This window comes from Oculina patagonica, chromosome 8 (genome assembly GCF_052425735.1).
Source record: "Oculina patagonica isolate OP01 chromosome 8, crgOcupat, whole genome shotgun sequence".
NCBI lineage: Eukaryota > Metazoa > Cnidaria > Anthozoa > Scleractinia > Oculinidae > Oculina > Oculina patagonica.
Window position 1 is genome coordinate 4,593,848 of NC_135765.1, and position 25,386 is coordinate 4,619,233.

At 39.2% G+C, this 25,386-nt stretch overlaps 1 protein-coding gene and 1 pseudogene across 2 annotated transcripts; one reads left to right on the forward strand and one right to left on the reverse strand.

The window, feature by feature from the left end:
- Window positions 1-223: 223 nt before the first annotated feature.
- Window positions 224-11,883, reverse strand: LOC144663381 (uncharacterized). The gene is made up of 8 exons (XM_078524305.1): window positions 11,594-11,883; window positions 10,167-10,374; window positions 9,329-9,648; window positions 8,762-8,902; window positions 4,903-5,228; window positions 2,588-3,733; window positions 1,701-1,971; window positions 224-1,033 (listed from the first exon to the last, which is right to left on the reverse strand). Exons 1-8 carry the CDS (start codon window positions 11,768-11,770, stop codon window positions 617-619), a joined length of 3,006 nt encoding a protein of 1,001 aa, XP_078380431.1. The 5' UTR covers window positions 11,771-11,883; the 3' UTR covers window positions 224-616.
- Window positions 11,884-12,396: 513 nt separating this feature from the next.
- On the forward strand, window positions 12,397-22,522 carry LOC144663482 (uncharacterized; annotated as a pseudogene). The gene is made up of 10 exons (XR_013572616.1): window positions 12,397-12,706; window positions 14,858-14,886; window positions 15,310-15,523; window positions 15,911-16,212; window positions 17,089-17,229; window positions 17,653-17,981; window positions 18,542-19,711; window positions 20,077-20,344; window positions 20,793-21,536; window positions 21,569-22,522. The product of XR_013572616.1 is annotated as an uncharacterized LOC144663482 (transcript).
- The last annotated feature ends 2,864 nt before the right edge of the window (window positions 22,523-25,386 follow it).

Consider the following 25,386-nt stretch of genomic DNA (forward strand, 5'->3'; position numbering starts at 1 on the left):
CATGACCCCAAAGAAATCCTCGCCCAGTATACCATACCCTGTATAGACCGTATAGAAAGGTAGGGAAATGATTCATTACGTCCTTCAAATCAACAAAATGCAAGTTAAGTGTTCAAGAGTCTACCGGAAAAACACATTATTGCGAAAGCCAATTAACTCATATCCAGTATTTGAAGTCAGTTTCAGCTGGATTATCTAACAATCTTGGTTTGAACAACTGGCCTCCCACCGAGCGTGGTGAGCTGAGGAAAAAGCTAGCTGACCGACACCTCGCCTTTCTCCCTCATGATTGTGTAGTGGAAGATAACCTATATGTCAACATATAACCAGATCGCTAGGAATATTAAGTAGACACCCTTGTTTACCTAACTCTATAAAGATGATAAATGGGAGTTACTGATTCCTAACCGTCCTATAGATAAACCCATTTATTCGTTTGGGATCAATCTGTAATACGAATAATTAGAATAATGCGACTTAGCATTTGTTTGGCTGCTCTTCTCATTACGGAATACTAGGATATACTATTCTACTCCGAGGAGCAAAATAGCCCCCTTGTATTACGGAATATTCCTAAACGTGAACGCGCCCTTAATTTACAGTAAAAACTGACTCTTCATTTATATGTCCCGTTACACCGGTCATACAAGCTTTGTAGTTTTGTGATTTGTTCACAACACCACTTTGCAGAAGGGCGTTCCTCAGGGTTTCCACTCCAGCATTTCTCCATCAGTTCTTTCCAGTGGGGCGGAGGCGCCATGCAACCTTTCTCATATTTCGGACGATGGCCGTCATCCACAAATCTAAAGAAAGCTGTAATCGGTCCCTTGAATTCAGCGAAGGCCTGCTGCCCATACCACATCTCCCAGAGTATTATGCCAAAGCTGTACATATCCGCTTTGTTGCCATACACCTTAGAATGAAACACTTCTGGTGCGACGTAATTGGGGGTTCCCGCTAAAGTACCAGTGATTTCTTTTGCGTCTTTAGAAACCCCAACGTCAGTGATCTTCAGTGAATGATCCTCTGATAGCTTTAATAAACACATTCAATTTGATGCCATTAATGAAAAATTCCTTTGACATACTGGGCATAATAATAATAGTTTTATTTATATAGCGCTATTTCCACACGTGCCTAAAAGGGCTTCACAGAAAATAAACATGCGTGTTACACACCTTAAACGCTTACAATGTGGTAAAAACTAGCATAATAATAATAAAAAAACTAGCATAATAAAAAAATAAATAAATCTAGCCTTGAACTTGAGTGAAATTGAAAGTGAAGAAAAATTGAAAAGAAAAAAAAATTACTAAGTATGGGTGGAAACAAGTTTGAAAAAAAAAAAGAATATTGGAGTTATATTATACACTAAAAACCGTAGGGCTAACAATTCAAAGGCTGCCATGTTCAATGTCTGGAATATTTTGTTTTGAAATGTAAATTGTTTGAATATTTAGTTAGTCAAAGACTGTGTCTCAAGTTGATCTGAATGTACTTGTGCCGAAGTTTAAAATTGTACCTTTTCAAAGGCAAAATTTTACTTTGAACTAACGACATTCTATCAGAAACAAACAACAGGTTTCGTTTCCTCCAAAATAGCCATTTATGAAAAGTTCAGACAGATTTTAAGACTTTTCCAAAACTTAGATTTTAACATTATTTAATGTCAGTCGTCTTAAACTGGCAAAGTTTCATACCAAAATGTTTTCCAACTTGAGGTCTCTGTGGATAAATCCCTGTTGGTGCATAAATTCAAGAGCAGTAGTGATCTGTTTCGCCCACTGACATGCTTGTCTAACATCATCCAGATTTGCGGATTTTCCAGGAACTGATTCTGGGTGATCAGTGAAGATGTGACTCTTCAAACTTCCTTTGCACTTCTCCATGACCAGGATAACCCTTGTGGTTCCCTCTTTCGTAAGCAGGAATGTGCCATAAAAAGTTACAATGTGAGAATGTTTCAATTTCCTGACGAATAGAATAAAAAAGGAAATAAAATAAAAATTGCCACAGTCTGCGCCGTGACCCGATACTGGCGTACCGATACAGGAAGTTCGAATTGCAGGAAAGTAGAAAACAGTTCAACTGGATCCACAATGATCCAATTTGGCAGTTTAATCGTGCAAAGCAGTATCTTTTGAAGTTTAGAATTTTCGTGTTGAGGCCTAATAAACTCCTCTGGATCCTGCGTCAATAGCCCCGAGAATTTTGTATTCCTGGGTCTCCAAAGACGGCAACGGGTCTATCACTGTTGCGAAAGGTACAACAATTTAAATCACGATGTCCATTTACGATAAATAAAGAAGTTTATATGTACTAAATCGCCGTCGTCTGTAGATAACAGACACCATGCAATAGCCTTTACTGAAATCATGTGGGAATTTTTCTGAAAACAGGTTGAAGCAAGATTGAATACATTGAAATAACTTGCAGGGATTCTATCTGTTCCTGAGAAAAAATGAAATGCAAACATTTTGATTAGAACAATGTTTACCTTGGGCCTGCGTTATCCTAAAACGTAACGCGTCGAAGGTTGGGGAAATCAGGTTCTTTTACTTAAAGAAATTCAATTGAAATTGCTTACCTCAAAAGTTCCACTTCCGCCATGATAACGCTTGCATTTTTGGCATCAAGCACATTGTCGCAAACCTTTAAAGCCACGGTTTGCTCCACTCCATGCCTTCTCATCTTCCCTTGATACACAGTGGCAAACGCGCCACGGCCAAGACGGGTTGACATGTCTTCTTTCCAATCTAACTCGTCACTGCTGATATCAACGGCACGGATTTCTTTTAATCCAAATACTGCCAAATGTCCCCTGACATCAGAAGCCTCTTTCATTATTGGTTGGTACAGCTTTGTTATTTCTTCCTGTGAGCGGGTTTCATCACGGAGCTGTTCACACAACATCTTGTCAGCCTGGATCAGTTCTGGAATTTGGGCTTCAATTTCCTTTAGACACAGCTTCGCCTCTTTAAGTTGGTCCTTCACGAACAACTTGAGCTCCTTTTCGTTTGTAGCTTCATCGAGAAAGTCTGCGGACGTTTCAGCCATGAAAGCACATTTGTCTTTTTCATATTTCTTGATTTGACTCATATCTCCCAGCTTGTCTTGAATCACCCGAATGCCAACCATAGGGGCACCGACGACTAACACAAGTAGGGTAAGGGGCACCAAGATTGGACTTAAGACGCCAATGGCAAACTTTTCGGTGGTACTTAAGGTTTGAACTGGGGGAGTACTTTCTGGAACATCGGGGTCGTCATTTGTCACAGCACCTTGGAGATTCCGCAACTGCCCTTCGACAAAACTGTACCGCTGCTGAAAGTGTTGTAAAAGGGACTCACGTGCATCCGAGAACACTTGGTTTTCTTCTTCCCAATGCTCTATAATTTCTCGAAGCCGGCTTTCCAATACTTTGGCGATATTGCTTTTTGTCACTTCCCAGGAGCTCTCCGTTTTTGGAACTTCGTCTAAGGTCCATGAGGTGAAGCGGGCTCTGACACCATCTGACTTGAGATACTCGGACAGCTTCTGAACAGCCTTATCGACACGATCCTTTAAATAGTTATGAAGCTCTTCCATAACTTGTGTTTGTTGTTTATCAATCATATCCAAACGGAGAACAATCAAGGCCATTTTGCGAGCGACTTCCTCGTGGTCTCTGGAAGCATTCATGACAAAAGCCTTTGCTTGATAAATGATCCGTGAAAGCAAGTAATCTAGCCATCTGAAGGAAATGAAATAAAATGTGTATTTAGATCGATAGTCTTAAATGTACATCCTTTACCTAATAAACATATAGTTGTAAGGGAAGGCTTTGTTTAAAATATATTAAAAATAAGGTAAAAAGCTGTTAAAAATGACACTAAACGTTTTCGATCAATATGATCATCTTCAGAGTGAAAAACTGACCGACCGCTTTGTTTTAAGTTTTTATTTTAATAGCAGAACTTCTCCATGTTTAATTAAAAAATACGTTCCCTTGTCTGCCTTCGTCAGTCATCATCCATCATCCTTTCCAGAATCGAACAAACCATTTCATTAGTTCTGCCTAGCCAACAATTTCGGTTTACTTCTAGGAAAGTGGCTTAAAGGAAAAGATTGGTTTACAGGCCTAGGATGAATGCTGTAAAAAGGCCGATACAATTAAAACTTGTTTGAACTGGCCAAGTCTGTTTTCATCAAGAAACATTAGTCCCATTGTTTCTCCCTTGCAAGTTTATGAACTTTGACCTCGGTTCGGTCAGTAAATTTCCAAAATGAACAAAACTCTCAATGCAGACTTACACTTGGTCATTTAAACACACATAAAATCGTTCAAAGTAAAGAAACGGTAATTGAATCTGATTCCATGAAAACATTTGTGTCAGCCTGTGCCATAAGTCTGGCATCGTGATCGTACTTAGAGTAGTGAAGTAGGTGGTGTTTCATTTGTAACAGTTATGCATATCCTTCTCTTCAGGCGTTAGAAAAGGAAATTTTTACACAATTTCCTAAGCCGTTTCGAGAGTGCTGTCTCTTGTCAGAAATTTCCGTTTATGAAGACACACCAGTCTTGGAACATCTCAGAAGATTACATAAGCATTTTCTTTCCAAGCGCCAAATACTATCAAAATATCAAAAGTGCCTACGTAACTTGTTTATAGTCAATATTTACATGTTCGAAGGGGAGAAAGAAACATATTTACTCTGAGATTTTCCTTTTTAAATCTGAAGAACACATTTATATGACCACGTGCACTATTTGAAAATGTACCACTTTATGCATAACGTAGAGTTTTTTCATTAGTACTTTCTTGTTCTTGTTTGCCTTCAAATTAGAAGTAGTAGGCGTTTCACTTTGAGAATAATGATGAAATGGTTTTAAAGTCAAAACATGAAAAAAAAAACACTTACTTCCAATGCATTTCCAGCCTAGCACCAATGCTCTTCAAAACCATAGACCTGATACCATCCATCAGGACGGAAAATTCTTCTGTGATAATTCCGAGGTTCTGAGCGACGCTAGCGTTTTTTGTAGAAATATGGATAATCTGCGACTCAGGACTTATACCAGGCCAGCACTTTTTTAGTTTCTTGACCACATGATTTTTAACCTCTTCAACTTCTTTCTCCGGTACATGGTCCCACTTGTTGCACACGAACAACGCGCACTGGGATGAGACTGATTCTTCTTGTCCGTCAAGCGTCACTTTCCTTACATCTTCTAGCAGCTTTTCAAGCTGTAAGTCAATGTTAGCGAGACTTAACATGTATGTACATTTAGGTTAATTGCGAGTGCTTATGTCTATTTAGTATAATTTCAGAGGTGATTATAAGAATTGAAGCATTCTGATTGGTCGAGAAGCTCAGCTTATGAGGCTATATTCACTCCGCGCGAGGTGATTATAACTTTAAAGGCTTGGCTACTTAGCCATGCCACCTTTGACATCCAGGCAAGTAAACATGGCCGCTGTTGCTGAATGAAAATTTATTTGATTTGAAACAAACCAGTCCAAGACATGGGTTTTCAAAACATTGGCAATTTTGAAAAATGACTACCAAGGCTTTTGGATTGAAAATAGTTTCAAGAGATGGTTCTCAAGGCATTAGAAATGGTCGTAAACACGGCGGTTTTGGCGATCGATGAGAAACTCAGTCAAATCGATTGAGCAAACATTATCTAGTTCTCTTCTTACCGGACCTTCTCAATTTCGAGAGGATTCTCAATGCAAATTCGCTTAGAAGTCATCAACAATCATACAAAGGTACCGGGCATCTATCTTTCTCATAGTGTTTGTTTTGTTCCGTTTTATTGCTTTAACTAAATAAATTCTGATTGCAATCGATGAATTAAACTGGTTTACACCGTATGCAAGCGTATGCAAACCGTATGGAAACACTTGTATTTGCTGTTTTCTTGTTCGTTATCGTTATCTTTTTTAGTTCTTGATGATCAACTCTAAAAATTATACTAAAACAATTATTCGCCTCAGGCGCAGTGATTATTGTTGAATAATATACCGATTCAGCGTAAGCCGGAAGTTACATGGAAACGAGGCCTAAGGGCCCTCGGCGGCTCAAAATTATAAAGTTTTAATTAGCGTTTGGGGCACTTCGAGTCGGTAAGAGCATTCCCTTTACAAATTAGCCACGAATCTTGATCCTTATAAGTTCAAAAGTATAAGAAGAAGAAATTTAAAGTCTAGCAGGCTAGAGAAGAAATACTTACAGCTTACCGGTAAGATTTTGTTGTCATCTTCTTTGGAATCGAATATTTTATATTTGCTCAACAGCATAACCTGAATGTTTGCCGTTCTCTGGCTACACTCAATTTTGAATTTTGTTAATCAATAAAACGAACGTACATTTATGATTCACTGAATGGAACTTTTGAAGAACAAGTTTGGTTTTGAGAGCCCCTCAGGTTTTCAATCCGAATAAAAAGTTGCAGGTATCGAAATAGAATCGTAGAGGGAAAGTCACGCGTTAACATGTCTCACAAATAGTCTCAGTTATAATAGGCCCGGTTCAGACGCCGATATTTTCATGAGCCGAACCTAATTTCTTGAATTAAGTACATGAAAAGATCGGCGTCTGTATCAAATTAGAACGGCTATTTGAATTTGGAACGGCTCACCCGTTCTTCCCGCCTGGCGTGGCCGAAAATTTCGCCTGTGGAACGCCATTGGAACGGCTTTGATTCAGAGCCGTACTTTTCATGTGCCGATCCTAAATCATAAATTATTATAATGTGTTTTGACTTGTTTTATTGGAACTGTATTAGGAACGGCCTCGGAACGGCCAAAAAGTACGGCGTCTGAATCAAAAGGCGTACTTTTGTCAATTTGGGTCGGTCCAAATTCGAATCGAGTTCGGCTCATGAAAAGTTCGGCGTCTGAACCGGACCTTTAAATTATGTTGGTTTGTTTGGACAGAGAAGCTCACGTATACATGTACCGCAGCTTGTTGTAACATTTTCCAATAATAATAATTAATCAACAATCAAAAAGCGTACAGTCAACCCAGTCAAATACAGGTATGTCAGATTTTTTTCACTGAATTTTTTTACGGACCTGACTTCATTTGTAAACTGGATCGAACTTGACCAGCAAGATAATATTTTATTGTTTACATGTAAGCTTCCCGGTCGGTATAATTTCACCGGTAATAACAACCGAGTCTACTTTGAATACACTGCTACATTTTGGTACTACTCTAGAATTTGTGTGTTTAAAAAGCATCGATGACTTTAAACACTAAATAAGCTTCCGTGTATACACCGACAACTCACCCATTGGCGTCGAAAACGACGTTGTGTACTTTAATTCTTTTGATATGAAAGTTGTCTTTATTTTATTACTAACGTGTATGAATCTGCAACTCAAATACATATACAATTCAATTTAAAGGTCTCAGGTTCGTCGAATTGAAGATTTAGAGATACATGGCAAAAGTCAGAGCTGTCCAAACGTCTGTCAACTCGTATTGTGACGTATTTGGCAGACCCTTCTTACACTACCAGTTTGCCTACTTAAGAGTATCGTCCTTTCTAGGTACCATAACACATTAACGGCAAAACGAAAAAGGTCTTGAAAAGGAATTTTGAGACCTTCATTTTAGTGGCTGGAATTTTTTACGATTAACAATTTTTACGGCTAACGGTTTAAATATTTCAATTTTTACGCCTAACGGCTAAATTTTTGGCTGTTTTACGGCTAACGGATAACTCCATTGAGACCCTCTTTTTTGAAATCATGTTGTGTATTTGCCGACGTGCCGTCAAAATCTGCGTCAGATAAAGAGGTCTGTCTTTGTCGTAACAACAGATTCCACGGGAACAAAGTTTTTGTTGAAAGTTGTTGATGAGCCAACCTAGAACCACAGGGAAGATGACGAGGCGGAGGAAAGTGGAATCATGTATGCTACCGGAGGCCCGTTCTTCCCCGTTGCTTCTTTCAATTGAGAAGTATTTGCAGCATCTAAACCCACAAAACGAGTTTTTGTTCCAACGCCCTATGAACAAACTAACACTAGATTCAGATGTGTGGTACGACTAAGTGGTAGTCGGCGAACGCCCGTTAGGGGAATTGATGAATATCCAAACAAGCAGGACTGACAAAGCGTCAACCTTTATTCTGCTCATTCACTAGACTTTGGGCTTTCCCATTTGTAAAGATGGAAAGCAACTAACTGGTGAACAACATATTTATACCCATTTCAGGAATTCTATTATTATATGGCTGCCTCCACGATCGGGCGATATGAGGTAGACCCTGCGTTGTGATTGGCTGCTAAGCCCTTCTCGCCCGCTCGGGATTGCCCGCGACTTTCCCGCAAATTTGTTGTTGTTGTTGTTTCCGCCGGCTCTGGCGATGACATTTTCGGTAAAAAAAAAATATTTTCAATCTTCAAACTAAAATATTAATTCAGTTCAATTTATAGTAAAATCCAATCGCGACAAAGAAGTTCGTTTGTTGGTTGGTGCCTTGAACTGGTTCGTCAGGTTTGTATGAAGAGGGCCATTTCAATTCATAATTCATTATTCTTTTCATTTAATAAATCCTTTACTGACCAAGCTTGTTCGGTCAAGATGGCGCGATATTGGCCTCGTTCATTTGTTGCGTTTTTATGGACCTCGACGAATCATAAACACGCAAAAAAAAATGACAAGGCCAATATCCCGCCATCTTGACCTCAAGCTTGGATAATAACCAATTTTTATTTTTGCTAATAATAATAATCTCACTACTGGTATTAATGTTTAAATGCTCACCCTGTCTTTCTGAACTCCTCCAGCGTTTGCACTGTTGATGACATAAATGAATGCAAAGGCTTGAGGCAGATACTGTGTGACTATCTCATCCATGATTTTACACTCACCAATACCAGGACTGTCAATGATTACCACGCCTTTCTGAAAGATAGAGAATTGAACAGTACTTCTTTGCTATAGGCGTCAAGATCCGTTTTCATAGAAACGCAACATGAGGTCAAATGACCTAACATTTGATCGTTTGAGACTTGAAGACAGCTCAGTGGAAGGTTTTGTTTTCAATTAGTGCTTGTCGGGAAACGAAATATTTAACAAACTTTTAAAGGAGTCTGTCGATAAGTTTCAAAGCCACTTACATTTATGTAAAAATAACAAAGCTCCTCGCCCCACCGACAGAATGTTTTCAAAATCTGCATGCAGGGTCTAATATAAACATTGCTTATAGTTAGAGCAAACGGGTTCCAGGATTTTTTTTTCTTTGTGTCATACTTGTCGTCCATTTGGTCGCTGGACTTTTTTTCACACTTGTAAACTAAAAGATAACTATATTACATCGATTATAGCTACCTCCAAAAGTTGGTGAGGCCAAAATATTTCAATCTTCTTGTAAACTGAACCTTTTTCTCGATCACTCTTCACATGGACAAAAGGAGAGATCTGCTGTAGGTAACTTTGCCCTGAGGACCCTTTTGGATGCTCCACTAAAGGGAAGGTCTTGGTTGTACATTTGGTTTCAGGATCCCTGTCCTTAAAGTGGGTTACAACTCTGCGTTGCTCTCCGTATCTCAGTTCACATATGGTGGAAGTTGTGCTGAGCACAGAATGTGGAAAAAGTTCCTCTCCCAGAATGAGATTCACCAAGCTGCTTTTTCCAGAGCCGGTTTCACCTTAATTTAAATGTAATACGCCGTCAGCTATACGATTGTCTTCTTATTTTTCTTCTTATAGATTAACTTCTTGATGTAAGTGTTGATCATAAGTCAAATTCGCTTCATACCGCCATGGAATCTTGAAAAGCTCCCTATCGGGTATTTTATGCGAAATTCACGAAAACACATGTCCCCGACCCGTTTTCTAAAATATTTTTTTAATACGTTGTCAGACCTTTGCTATTTGTATCATGAAACGTACCCTTGATAGGGTACAAAATATTCACTAAGTGTCAGACACATTTTTTAGGTAGTACAAACCTCAAATCAATCAAAGGCAACAGTCACCAATCACCAGTTTTGAATAAGTTGTCATACCTTAACAACCCGAAAGATAGTCATTACGAAAAGTCTTACAGTTTTGCTAACGTGGAAATGAGCTTCTAAGGATTCGATGTGAGAAAAGGATAAGTTACATAAGTTTCATTCCTGTTCTCCATTTTTTTTTAAAATAAGACACTGCTTTCTGTATTTACCTGCAACAAGAAGAAAGTATTCTTTTTGTTTCAGTTGTTCTTGATGACGTTTTATCTTCTCTCTAACGTTGCCCACGTTCTTTTCCAGCAAAGCCAGAATTTTGTCATCCATTTTATTCAGACAATTCTCTCCATCAGTGTAAAGCTTCAGTAAAGCTTGTTTTTTCCAGGCATCTTCATCTTTTACTTCTGATAAAATAGAAAAGGCCTAGAAAATGAAAGCAAACTTGACTTAAGAAATCAAATCTTCTCAGTTCATTACATACGTACATGCTAGAGGCCTAACAAGTTTATCTTTTTTGGTTAACGGCGTTTGTTGAAATAATTCATTCGTGTGTTTAGCCGTTATCCAAGTTGGATTCTCAAAATGTCACTGGGGGCGATTGCGACGGCCTAAATTTCACTCCCTTGGCCATTTTTCCCACTTCCACACAACATGGAATATTCAACGCTTGCTCGCCCAAATTTGCTATTTCTGAATAGGGGAATGGACAAAGTCTCCAACTCCCATTAAGGCTAAGGCTCACACGACCAGAGACAACTGCACCTTTGGTGTTTGACGATGCAATATTGGTTATCAGAAGCAGCGGCATCAACAGGCTTGAATTCATTAAAGGTTAAAAATATACAAATATACTAAAATGAAAGACCGAAAAGTCGCATATGGAACTTACTACGATACAATTCAAGAGCATGTTTGATTTAGACAGACCTGCACTGCCAACTAAAATCAAGGTCACTACGGCTACGAAACTTTCCCCCACCCCTCTTTAATGTTGATCTTAACAACTGAGAAACCACGAAGTGTTTTTCCTCAACATTGAGGAGGAAGGCAGAGTTACAAACATTGATGCATGCATTGTGACTTGGAGTGGTGTCCCAGCTAACTCAGTTGTGACGCCGATTGTGGCTTACTTTTATATTTATGTTTGTGCTTCTGATCAATCTGCACAATCTTTGTTTCAAAATATCCTTGCCGATTAATATGATATTGGTGTCCACTTGGTAAAGTCATTTTGCAAAAGCTGGTATAACAACCCGTTAAAACTACTCCATGCGGATTCATGAATTAAGTCGTGGAAATCTACTGATCTGTTTCCAGTGTAGTTGTTTTATTCATGTGTTATAAACATATTTGGTGCAAAAAATTGCATTTTGATGAGGCATTATCACATCGGTAACAAATGATTATGCCACTCGTCAACTCCAAAACCTTTATCATGAAACGAAATAATTAACGAGGAAATAGTAAAATGCGTTACGCATTAATAATTGTGTAAGGACACAAGTAATGTTTAATACATCATGTAATTTTTATGTTATTGGTTCCGTTGCTAAACGGTTTTGTTGCTTCATTATTTCAATTTAGGCATTGCAAAACACGGTTCCCTGTTTACCTGTTTTATTGGACTGTCTTATCGTCTTACCTGACCTGCCGTCCAGTTGGGCTTGTTTAGTGACTGGTTTAATTCAGTTCTTACTCGATCTTTCATCTGATCCAGTGTTTGTAATCCTTTACTCGAAATATTAAGCGCCTCCATTGCTTTAACAATTTCCAATACATCGTCGATTTCATCGATGGTTTTCGTCTTACCGGAGGCCATTTTATTGGTCGGAACGAACTCGAATTGAGATCATAACGTAACTAGCGGAAAAGTAGTAAATAGCTACACTGTAACTCAGAGAAAAGCTGTTTCAAGCAGCATACACTATTTCATTGTCCCTGAAGCTACATGTAATTGCAGCGTCGTGTGCATAGTGCATGACAAAATTATTCTGAGAAAAACAGTACGGGGGCACGTAATTTGTATTTATTGCTCAAGAGTAGGGGTATAAGCGGATTAATTATCTTTCGAAGGCCTGGGACAAAATAACAAGACAATTGTGCGTGTGTAATTGATACTTCAACATTTCTATGGCGCTTATGAATTCAAAGTAATTTCTTTTAGAAAACAGGTTATTATATATCAAGCATAAACCAAATGAATTCAGCAACATCCTAAGACTGATCTTTTTATAGCTCAGTAGTTTCGAGAAAGTGATGTAGACGGGGAAGGCAGAGCGGGTTATGTATTTTGTTTTTCACTTATCGGTGAAATTGCCGTAAATTTATTGCATGATAATTTCAGGAGTGAGATAGTAACTACAGTTTATTGATTCATCATCTTGGTTCAGCGAAGATAATACATTGAAGTCTACGGAGTGATGCCCTGCAAGGTTGTTTTTGTTTTTATGTAAACATTGACCCCAAAGCAAAGTAACCTCTCTCCCCTGTGTTTCCTTAAAAGGTATGGAAGCCCCACCGTTCTATGATAACGCCCTGCGCTAATAAACACAGCCTGAACTATCCTTAATGGTCTTAGTTCTCTGAGGCCTGCCTGTTACAGGGACAGGAAATATGCCGACTAAGATAGATGAGCTTGAGGAGATGGACGATCTCTACGAAATAATGAAATCATTTGGTCTTAGCACAAGAGGAATAAAAGGAGTGGACGACATGAAGGCAAAACTTTGTGAATATTTGAAAGATCTAGCACAGGGCGCCCAGACAAATTGTTTGTGTATGAACTGTGCGCATTTACATTTTTATAGAGAATGTATGGAATTTACCGAATGGTTCGTAGAATTGCGTATAATGGTGCAAAACATTAACAAGTTTGTGCTGAATAAATGTTAAGTTTCCTACCTTTTGTGCAGTGTCGTTCTTTTGGCTCGAAATGGCGAATTTGAGTCGATTGAAGGGTATTTTGCTTTTGCTGTTTACTATACATCTAATTATATGGAAAGGGTGGAAACTCCAACAGCTCCAAAGTAGAACACTTCCAGCGCCGAGCCGATTTTCGACCTGATAATCCTATCGCACAGCTTTCAAACTACGCACCAGAAAAGAGGAAGGCTTGACGAATATTCCCGTATCATTTGATCGAAAATTTATCCAAACGGTCCGGAACAAGCCCTCAAACGAAAACGGGTATCGAAAATTTTTAAGCCGTCCGAATGCGTAGCACCAATTTGTGGTGCCGAAGGGAAAACGCTATTCCCCAGCCTCTTTCTGATTGGATACAACTGAACAATGGTCGTTCAAGATTTTGTTTCGTGGATAGGGAGGCAAAGGCAAAACAAATACTCAATAGTATAGGGAGTGATGTTAATGGTGCGACACAACCTTAGGACCCTCGCGCAAATGGCAATTACGACGGCGATGCCAAAAGCGACACATTATTATTTAAATATGCGCTGTTGTAACTTGTATGTGTCGAAGTAATTATGAAATATTCATACTGAATTAAAAATAAACAAGTAATTATCTAGATCTAGTCGTTATGAGTTTCATTTTTTAAAGCTAGCTAGCTTCTAATAAAAGCCAGTTTTCATTTTTCAAAGAAAAAATATTTTACAGCCCTACAAAAAATATCAGACTTTAATCATCTCACCTAGTTGTTTTTCAGAGATTGCAAAACAATACACCCACATGTGAAACTCTCGTGCAAAACCGTTGCTGTGATTTGCTATTCTTATGTTAAGGTCCGACTGATTGGGAAAACCCCGCGAACTCCATCACGACTTTGTGGCCGGAGAAAATGTAAGCAATCGCGAGTTTGCGAAAAAGTGGGCTGTTTTCGGAACATACGAATATGGCAAGGTACTCGTGTTTGAGTTCCTTTATTTTTCTTTCTGTTATTTGATTTTTTAAATATTTATGGCTGCAATCACTGAAAAAGTCTTCATTTTCAAGGTTCGAAACCTTGACTTCTGAACAATCTCAAATCCTCCACATAACCGAAGCTGGGCACAAATCTTGTAACTGGAAAGGGAGGGAAATCTTTTGTGGTGAAGGCTATCAACAGTCGACTGCTAAAGCAAGGGAAAAAGCTTTCCATTGTTTGTGCGAGCGGTGTTTCAGGAAGTGTGTATCTGGAAGTAAATAAACAGTCGTCAACGGCGCACTCCTTTTACTTCGACGCATACAAGTTACAACGACGCATATTTAAATAATAATGCGTCGCTTTCGGCATCGCCGTCGTAGTTGCCATTTGTGCGAGGGTCCTAAGGTTGTGTCGTACCATTAACATCACTCCCTATACTATTGAGTATTTGTTTTGCCTTTGCCTCCCTATCCACGAAACAAAATCTTGAACGACCATTGTTCAGTTGTATCCAATCAGAAAGAGGCTGGGGAATAGCGTTTTCCCTTCGGCACCACAAATTGGTGCTACGCATTCGGACGGCTTAAAAATTTTCGATACCCGTTTTCGTTTGAGGGCTTGTTCCGGACCGTTTGGATAAATTTTCGATCAAATGATACGAGAATATTCGTCAAGCCTTCCTCTTTTCTGGTGCGTAGTTTGAAAGCTGTGCGATAGGATTATCAGGTCGAAAATCGGCTCGGCGCTGGAAGTGTTCTACTTTGGAGCTGTTGGAGTTTCCACCCTTTCCATATAATTAGATGTATAGTAAACAGCAAAAGCAAAATACCCTTCAATCGACTCAAATTCGCCATTTCGAGCCAAAAGAACGACACTTCACAAAAGGTAGGAAACTTAACATTTATTCAGCACAAACTTGTTAATGTTTTGCACCATTATACGCAATTCTACGAACCATTCGGTAAATTCCATACACTCTCTATAAAAATGTAAATGTGCACAGTCCATACACAAACAATTTGTCTGGGCTCCCTGTGGATCTAGAGGGAACATCCAGACGTAAGGTTAGAGAAGTAAGTATAAGTTCGCCAGCGCGATATGCGCCTGATTTCTTGTTTTCTGGAATCAATCGTTAAGTCATTTAACCAACGAGGAAATAAGGATGGATCGTTGAACTATACAAAGCAACATTCATAATGGGCAAACTTTATGCTAATTCAGTTCCAATAGTCTGCAAAATATTTGCATGAAAACGAATAAATTAAAAACTGGCGACGTTTTTAAAAGATTGTTACAAAAGAAAGATTAAAGGAACTAAAATACTTCGATAGCATTCTTGCATGTAAAATGTTTCACACAAAGTTGTCGTTGTCTGATTGTCTCATATCGACACTATGAAAACTGAAAGTACTAAGAACAAGTTCATCTTCTTCATAATTATGCATCACACGAGTCTGACATAACTTGTTTAATGCAATTTTGTCAATAACTCTTAGACGTTTCAAGTTCTATCCGAAGCTGGCAAGACAGATGCACGCAAACGTGGAATGTTGTATAAGCTTTATGAGGAGACAGCGGAGTTCTTTAAGCAGTTGAACGAAGACTTCATCATGCAAAACCTTCAGGAAAGCTTGGGAGATTTCAAAACAACTCTAGAAGAGAATCTGAAAAATATCACACCAAGGGATCAATATGTAGTTCTTGTTGCAGGTAAGCATTTTGATTGTACATAAAATTGTAGGTTTTTGGTCTGTAATCCTTTAGTGTTTCTACTAAAACCAAATACTAAGACTACTCGCCCTCGTTTTCTTTGAGCGAATAGTCAACTCGGTTGCGCCTCGTTGACTATTCGCTCATAGGAAAACTCGGGCTCGTAGTATAATTGTTAATTAGAATGCTGTAAGACATATGGACTTTCACCTCAGTCAATTTGATTTGCCTTGAATGAGCAAACTGAACTGTAGTTTTGTATTTAATTCCTTTTCTTGTTTCAAATTGACGTAAATCAGCTGATCCCACAAAACAAATTCTATTATTTGGTTCACTGCTAAAGTCATAAAAGCTAGATCACTAAGACTGATCACTTTTGGCAAACAGGTGAAACAAGTGCTGGCAAAAGCAGCATCATTAACCTAATTCTGGGAGAGGATCTATTACCATATTCTATTCTTAGCACAACATCGACGATATGCGAATTGAAATATGGCGAGGCGCCTGCGATTGGAATACACTATAAAGACGGCAGCGGAGAGTACCGTGAACCCTTTTACAAAGAACTCGCTCATTCTTCGGCGACTTATAAAGAGGAGATAGAAGGATTTGTTCACTTAAAAGATGAACGAGAGAAAGGATCTCCATACAAGAAGATAGAGCTGTTTTGGCCTCATCCTTTGTTCAAGGTATTAAACATAACATTTCTGAAAGTGTGGATGGGGAGGAAAATGTCTTGCCAGACTTTTTTTTTTTAAATTTAGACATTTTTAAAAATTTAGATCACTCGTCAGTTAGATTTTGACCGTTTGCTATGTAGTTGCAATTAAGATTGTTGTGACGCAATTTGACAGAGTTCCGCTCAGTATTGAGCCCCATTCAGAAACTTTATTCTGGCTGTGTTTATTCAGTTTCAGAATAATGGTAAGAGTATATACACCTTCTGTTCGTCCTGTTTCTAACAGAATACTGAGTACCAAGCGGCGCGTAGGGCTCCTCAGGGATTTCTTTAATCATTTTGATTTTTAGGAAGTGGGTGGCCGACCATAGACCAAACCCCCGATTGGAGGTCCAGGAGCTGTCTGTCAGGCTCTTCCCCCTCGGCCGATAATAATAAAACCATTGGATTAAAAATGTCAGTTTGCCAGTTTACTGATTGAATTAACAGGTTTTGGTCGTACACAAACACACTCATAAGAAATAATATATACCAGAGAGAAAAGAAAAAGAAGCCAAAAATCAAACCTGCAAACTATTTAATAATAACTACGTCATGATTGTGTCAAAATGTTAATGTTTAAACAACTCGGGAGAACTTTAAAACACTTGTATATTAGTGGAGCCCGGAGCCCTTGATTAAATTCTCTGGAGCCCTGGAGCCCTATTCCCTATTTCTTCTTGACCGGAGCCCGGGAGCCCCGCTTTTTATAGGCCGGGGTCCTGGAGCCCTAAACCTCTCTGGGAAAATCCTAAAAAAGTTTCCAAATGAGATTAAATTAGAATACATATATTAAAACATTCTCCATTACCAAATCTTGATAAAGAGGGTTTTTTCATTGTTGTAGGAAGGTATCATGATTGTTGACAGTCCTGGAGTGGGAGAAAGCGATGCCATGAATGAATTTGTCCTTAGCTATCTGCCACAGGCCTTTTGCTTCATCTATGTGATAAAAAGTAACAACGCAGGAGGAATTCAGGAAGACAGGGTAAGGCGCCAGTTTGCGCACATGGCTTTAGTATATACTATATTGGGGCCTGAAGCCCTTGAACAAAATCTCGGGAGCCCTGAAGCCCAAACGCCCTTTGTGGACGTAATTTGGGACCCTAAGTGATGGACGGCGTTGTCCGTTAATTTTTAATGACATAGTGAATACTGAATTGTTTACATGATAAGCAAATGATTTGAACAGCTTGAGTTTAGCTTCTTGTATTGTTTTCACAACATGCAGTCCCTTTCCACTCCTTTTTGACTACCTACGTCGAACCTCCACTACTTCAAGCAACCTCTTCCCAACGGCCACTCATTTACTACGGCCAGGATGTAAAAAGGTTCTGTCATATTAATTTGGACCTCCAGAGGCTTTCAAAGGAACATACTAATTATTTCCCTTTTTTGTATCCCTTAACAGCTTGGTGTGGTACTCAACCATGCTACGCTACTGAAGGAGTAAGCAAACATGGACGTTAAGTTATTCACGTCTTGTGCATTATTTGTTTGCAACATGTGGGATCAAATTCCTGCTGAGAATGTCGATGATGTGAAGAGGACACAAATTGAAAAACTCACAAAAAAGTTGGGAGACCTGGATCAACAGAAGCAGATCACTTACTTGTCGTGCCAAAGAGCGCAGCACGCACAGACGTATGGTGTCATAACTGAAGACTTTGATCAGCTGTTAAGTGGAATAAACAATCTTGTGATTTCCTCCATGCAGACTAGTCTACAAATTTATTCCAGGTAAGGAAACAAAGAGCTCGAATATTGGCTTATATATTTCTAAATCATGCAAGATGTAACGAGGATAATGTCTCGAAAAAACGATATTGTTTCATGAGTCCGATAACTGTAGAAACTGATCTGCGCCATGCTCAGTCCATAAAAAAAATCAACAATTTCTCATTTAAAATGCAGTGGACTAAAGGTATGGAAAAAATAACACATGCTCACAATATGGCAATACTGATCGAGGGGAAAGGAATATGGGTTACTGGATGCAATAAACTTCTAAGACGATAGCTTATATCGATAATTTATAGTTTAATTGTTTTTAGTCATGAAAACAAGCTCTCAATGAAGCAAACTCGGCATTGCAAAATCGGCATTGCAAAATCGAACGTGATAATCCATGAAGTAACACCCAATACAGGAAAAGACTACAAGGGAAATTTAAAATATACCTAAAATTTTAAGCAAACCATTACAACCGCAAGCCACGATTAATGTTCTTAATGTTAAGATGGATTAACTTATTAATTAATAAATAAATTAATTAATTAGTTATTTTTTTATGAATGCAGATGGCTCGAGGATATACTGTCTCGTGCCTCCACTAAAGTCAGGAAATTGTTGAAATCAACGGACATGTCACGCCAGGAGACAGAGAAGAAAATGAAAAGAGTCATGGATAGAATGGTAGAGTTGGAAAGTTCACAAGATCGCATTTTTGACGAACTCAGTGAATGTCAGTTACAGGTGATAAAAGAGATTATTGCAAATCTTGCAAACTACTTTAAATCAGAAGAAACGTCCAACAAATTCTGTGAGTGGCATTCGTGTCACGTGCCTCTTCCTGGAGAAACGTGGGAGGAAACCAAAAGTGAAGTATTACAGTGCATTTCCGAACGAGCCCAGCAGTACGTGCAGGAATGGGAAGATGAAGAGCACCATTTTGCAAAGGCCCAGGTTGTGTTGATTCAATATTGTACTGAAAAGTATGACATCATGGAAGAAGAAATCCGAAAAGTTGAAGAAGATGTTCTTTTCGGAGATAAAGATAGAGAAAGTTCTACTCGTGAGTCTCTCAAACCATCGACGACTCTTCAAAGCTTGCCCAAAAATGCAATAGATGTCACTACTCCAGTGTGGTTTCGTCAAGGTTTGGCCTCGGTGGTGGTTGGTGCACCATTTCTTGGTGCTCTTACGCAGAAATTCAAACAAAGCTTCCAATACAAAAAGAAACTTGAGAGGTACAAGAGAGATCCAGTCTCCTACATGAAAAAGAGATCTCTGAAGTGTCTTCAAATCATTGCCAGTGAGGATAGGCTGCTATCGTTCATAAACGGACAGTTGAAAGATGCCGTTAAGTTCCTGGTTCAGATCAAATCGAAGATACCACGACTGAGAGAAGGAGATAAGAAGTTGTATCATCAGCTGCTCACCGAGTCTAGAAGCAAGTTGGAGATCAAAGGAATTTACGAACCCGTGAGCACGCGCTTGGAGGAGTTAAAACGAGAGATAACAGTGTTCAACGTCAAAGAGATAAGAAAATCGGATTTCTCAAGTGGGGAGTTACAGTGGAAGGAAGACGAAACATCCGTCATTGGGAGAGGAACCTTCTCGACCGTGTATAGTGGTGTTCTTTCTTGCAGAGAAGACCCAGAAGGCATAAAGGTGGCACTCAAGGTGTACAGTAATCCTCTTAATAGCAACAACGTGTGGCATTTTATTGACGAGGAAAGAGCGCTAAGGTTTAGTTCTGCACATTTGGTTTTGTTTAATTTTCCTTTTGTATTGGGAAAATATCTTACACAGATTTTAAAATAGACCGTTTCGCTTCTTTTAGTAACTTTAACATTAAAACAGTCAAACAATTTAAAGGGTATAACAAGTATCTGTAAATGGTCTAAGAAAAGACAATACCTCGAAACAGCATTTTTTATACTTGTCGGTTCCTTTGAACACAGCATGCATTAGGTATTCTCGATGCTTGCTTATCGAGATAGTTATCCTCCTACAAATATTGCGAATTTTGTCTTTTCCCTTCGTAATAACCATTTCTTAAGTCAAGTTAAACTTGTGTATTAAAAGTGTTTCATGCGCTTTTGTCTTTCAGAGAATTGCGTCATCCAAACATTGTTAAGTTCTTTGGAACAAATCTTCAAAAATCACCGTGTGGAACTAAAGTGATGGTCATCTTGGAGCTTTGTGAGTGCTCCCTTAAAACGCGCATTATGTCCCATCCAGAGAATGCTCCAGCCCGCTCAGAAGACGAAACGGTGGGAAAGAATGTGCTGATTTGGGCTTTTCAAATTCTTGATGCATTACACTATGTTCATGACAAAAAATTCGTCCACCGAGATCTTAAATTGGACAATTTATTGGTAAGTAATTTTGTTATGTTACCCTTAGATGAAAAAGAATGAATGTGCTGCTCTGGGCTCTAGACCCAGGAGATTGTTTTCGTTATGTTTTCCAGTTTCCAAAAAGGCACAAGGGATCACAAAGGTAGAAGAGCGGATAATTCGTGTCGTTACTGGTAAAACTCCGCATATAACTCTTCACTTATAGCTACTTAGTAGCTGTAGTCAATTTTCCCTCCCTAGACGTTGGTGATGGTTGTTGGCTGGAACCCTTTGTTTGGTTTCCCATCGTTTTCCTTCGTGACCCTGTCGTTCGATAGTGCATGTTTTGGCGAACGTTCGTATAATTCGTTCGTGTTGCTGTTATACGTGCGGCTCTCACTCGAAGTAATTATGTAGTGACGATGGGAATGTAGTTGGCATGGGAACCATGCCAATTTCTCTGTTTTTTTTTTGTTTTTTTTTTAAGTTGACAGATGAGAATACAGTGAAACTAACCGATGCTGGGGTGGCCAAACGGGAAAAAGATATATCGGGTACAATGTGTGGCACCCTCCTTTACCTTGCTCCTGAAGTCCTTGATGGTCTAACCTACGACAGCAAGTCTGACATGTACAGTTTTGGCATGATACTCTGGGAAATGTGGTATGCCAAGACCGCATTTCAAACCGAGTTGGCCAGCCGAACTCAATTCCAGCTTTTGAATGATATAAGAGAGGGACTTCGCCCACGCCACATTGGCGGCACACGCCAACCCTGGGGGATGTGGCAACTTGTTATGGAGACGTGTTGGGACAAAGAGCCACAACATCGGCTAACTGCTCTGCAGACCAAGACCGAGCTCGAAAAGCTTCAAAAGAAAATGGAAAAGCAGAGCTTGTCCCCAGCTGCTACTGAACCAAATTCTTCTCCTTCAAAGCCACAGCCAGCCCCAAAATCACGACTAGCCCCAAAGCCACAAGTAGCCCCAAAACCACGGCCAGCACCAAAACCAAATACGCCCAAACGAGCATCTGTGTCATTTTCTATCAAGACGGAAGATGCAAATGTACATTTTCAATAACGCTCAAAAACATTGCAAGAACTCCTAACGGGACAATGTATTCAGAGAAAGGACCGAGTGAAGTAATGTGCTCATTTTACCGAATTAGTTCCGTAGCCTGCTGTAGAGGGTTTTTTAGTCAGTTAATAACCGTCGCGTTATTGCAAACCGGTTTTTAACCGTCGCGTTATTGCAAAAGCTAGCTAGAGCTTACGGTTATTTTATTTATACTCGACTTTTCTTAAAGGAGAAGTTCACTCCAGAATGGCCATTTATTTTTTTTACGCCAATAAAAAGTTTACACAAAGATATGATATTCACCAAAATTTCAGCCTCCAACGTTCGCTAGAACCCTACGAAATCTTTCCCAAAACTCGGCAACTGAACGCCGCCATCTTGGAGCTGGTAATGTATGCGTGACGTCAAAGAGTTCAGCCTGAAGTTTGGGGGGAGAATTTTAATAGTCGAAACTCCTTGTTTTTTGTATTTCTTGGAGCTCTGTTTGAGCAAAATGGAGATGCACAAACAGGCATTTTGACAAACAAAAGCCACTACGAAGAAAACAAGGAGTTTTGAGTATTTAAATTTTCCCGCTAAACATCAGGCTGAGCTCGTTGACGTCACGCATGAACTTTGCTAATGGGTAGTGAACGTACGCGTTATTTATTCTAACTATAACGTACGCGTTATTTATTCTAACTATAACGACTAACTAACATGAAAAGAGATCTTACAGTAAGTATACAGCGACGGCTCGCCTCGTTACGTTACTTCTTTTTTGTGTTTGAACTGCTTGAGTGCCGAGTTACATGGTGTGGTTTGAAGACAGCTATTCGTTACTTACAAATCTACTTTATTGTGTCTAGATCTCTCATCTCTGATTTTTCGTGTTACAAATTAAATGAGTGGAAACTGTACGTTAAATAAATTCGTTATACACCAAGGACTTTGAGGCTACGGAAATTATGCTAGTGTAAAGCTAGCATAAAATTTCAATTCAATTAATCATTAAGCGACATAATCTTCCACTAGGGCATTTTGAACTAGTTCCACTAAGATAACTCAGACTGAGAGCTCTGTTGCAACAGCTTTAACTTCGTTGTTCCAGGTTTATTGTACTGACCGATTGTAAAGTTTAGCAAACGAAAACCGAAGTAAAAAAAAAATAAATACTTTCAACAGTCAAACGAAAACTGGAAAACTCGACTAACTCAGATAAATATTAACCTCTCATGCCGTGTTTACATTCAAACGTTTACTGCGGTTTAAATTGACCGAGGTCAAGTGAACTGAACCTAAGTAGATTAGTGCAGTGTTTATACTGCCTCAAATAACCAAAGTTATCTGTCAACTTCTGCTGATCTTTCCTGTATTCTCTCTCGCCTTCAGCCATCCGCTCCATAAAAGCCTCGTCCTTTTCTTTTGAGCGTTCAAGAAATAATATCAAGGTTGGCTCGTCTACTCCTGATGATCCGGCTTTTCCCTTCTTTTTTGTGCCTTTTTTCGATGGCCTTTCCGCTGCATAAACGGCGCGCGTTCTTGGTAGCTTTTTTTCCACATCAGCCTCGCGCCTCTTCGGTACCGGTGTGCTTGCCAAAGGCTTTTTATTTTTGCCTTTTCTCTTAAAAAAGAGGGATTCTGCAAAGGCAAGCGACTGGTCGTTATCGGATTCATCTTCAACAGAAGGCACCGTGCACTCAGATGGAGGAGAAACATTCTGGGCAGTCCATTGCCTTTGTTTTTTTGCGAGAGCACGAAACGTGGCGCAAAGAAAGCCTGAACTCCGCGAATAAAACATGAAACGTGTCAAGGAAACTTGAACTCGCGCTAAATAAAAAAAACGTCACCGCAACCGGATGTATCTGTCAATTTGACCTCGGTTACCGAGCTAAACCAAGCCAAATCACTGCATCATTATCGCTTTTACCGTAGTTAAATTTCCTTTGTCTTTTGCCGCATTTACTGAGGTATTAATTGATGTTTACATTGACCAAAAATTTACCTAGGTAAGTAAACTCTTTTACCGCGGTAAAAATTCCAAGTGTAAACACGGCATTACTAACCGAGCACGGGAGGCGCAGTGGCCTCAAGACACTTTACTCTCACAGTGCTTCTCTCCACCCAGGTACCGGGGGATTTACTGCTGGGTGGTAACCTTGCGATGGACTCCAGGGGGAGAAGTATTACCACAAAACAACTCATTAATTACATTTTGCTCAGAGGACCTCAATTAATCATTAAGCGACATTACTCAGTCTCCAGGTCTCAAAGGGCAAGTTGCCTTACCTATTGCATGTACCTTACGGCGAGGTTTATATGCTGCCTTACCCACCCCTATATGGAGAAGCTGAAGAATTCAAATAATTTTCATCCTCTCTTGGGTTAAGTAAATTATCATATTGTGTCCGGCAGACAGAAAATGTTAATTGGCATCCGATGCCCGCATTTTTGATTAGGAAATAACATTTGGTTCACTTCAAGTATGATACTGCTCTTTCTAACGCTCTTCGTCCTACAGACCTCCCACTAAAAATGCATTATATTTAGTTGTGTTTCTTGTGCTGCGAAACTATGAACTAGAGTCATATAAAGAGTCAGAATTCAATTATATAACTTAAAGTGTACAGGAAATGAAAAATATTTTCTGCTAATTTGAAAGGCCTTTCGAAATACAGAAGAATGGCGTTTTTCTTTTCGAAATATCTTTTTTTGTTTCAGAGATATTGACGTTTTTGTATTATGTTTTTGTATTATGCAAATTAAAAAATGGTAAAATACTGAATAAACAGTGATATCTCTAAAACTATTAAATCAGTGTTCTTGGAACTTGGCACCACAAATGTGCATCACAAAAGAAACAAAATGTTACCCTTCGGGCTGTTGCCATGACAACAGTTTTGCCGCTGGTGCTGTCTCAATAAAAACTGAAATTCCCAGTTTTTGTCTTAAACCAAGAACCATCTAGCGCAGCCAAACCAATGGTGGGATTAAAGGCAAAATGGGAACTATGTCTGTTCTAAGCAGGACCCTTTGTCTCACTTTAGAGGTCAGATATGGGGATATTTGTCTTTTTGACAGAGAGAGACTGGAGCTGAAAGAGTTGCTACGGCAACAATACTAAGGGTGTCATTTTGTTCCTTTTGTGATGCACATTTGTGGTGCCAAGTTTCAAGAATACTGCTTCAATAGTTTTAGAGATATTGCTTATTCAGTATTTTACCATTTTTTGAGTCAAATCTTGTGACGTCATCACTGATCTGATTTGCATAATACAAAAACGTCAATATCTCTGCAACGAAAAAAGATATTTCGAAAAGAAAAACGCCATTCTTCTAGATTTTGAAAGGCCTTTCAAATTAGAAAAAAATATTTTTCATGTCATATACACTTTAAGAGAAATTATTTCAAGGACACTACGAGTAAATACGACCACATTAATTTTTATTGTAAAATCATTCTAAATGTATGTCACTAGGAAAGTTAAGCGAACCAACTGGGTCCCATTTGGGTAGTTTGAACTGTTTCAAACCCTTTCAAATCTTAGTTGTCAGTGCTCGTTTAAAGACACTATTGTCTCAGTCCATCAGCAAAGGGGAAAATAGCAGTTCACTCTGACAGTCACGACATCTTCAAGCATGCGATACCCGAAATCACGTGACATTTCGATCTTTGTGATACTACAAGTCCCAAGCATCAAGCGACAGTGGGTACAAAATGCCACCCAAAGGACGAAGCTTTTGCATGGGGAACTGCGATCTATAATCGTGAGTACTATTCAAGTGTATGTCTTCCTTGTAAAACTAAAGCAGCGTCGAGAAGATGAATGTTGTACCTTGACGTATCGGATGTCATCTCGGCTTTCTCGGCTGAATGCAGTCTGCAGTTGTCTGGCAGTCATTTGATTCGCTATAGTTTCTTCGCGATCCAAATACAGTTTGATTTTTCGAAGCACATCGTAAAGATTCCGATCTATTGTCGACGAGATGTGTCTACAGCGTCCAATTCTGCCAATTTGCATCAA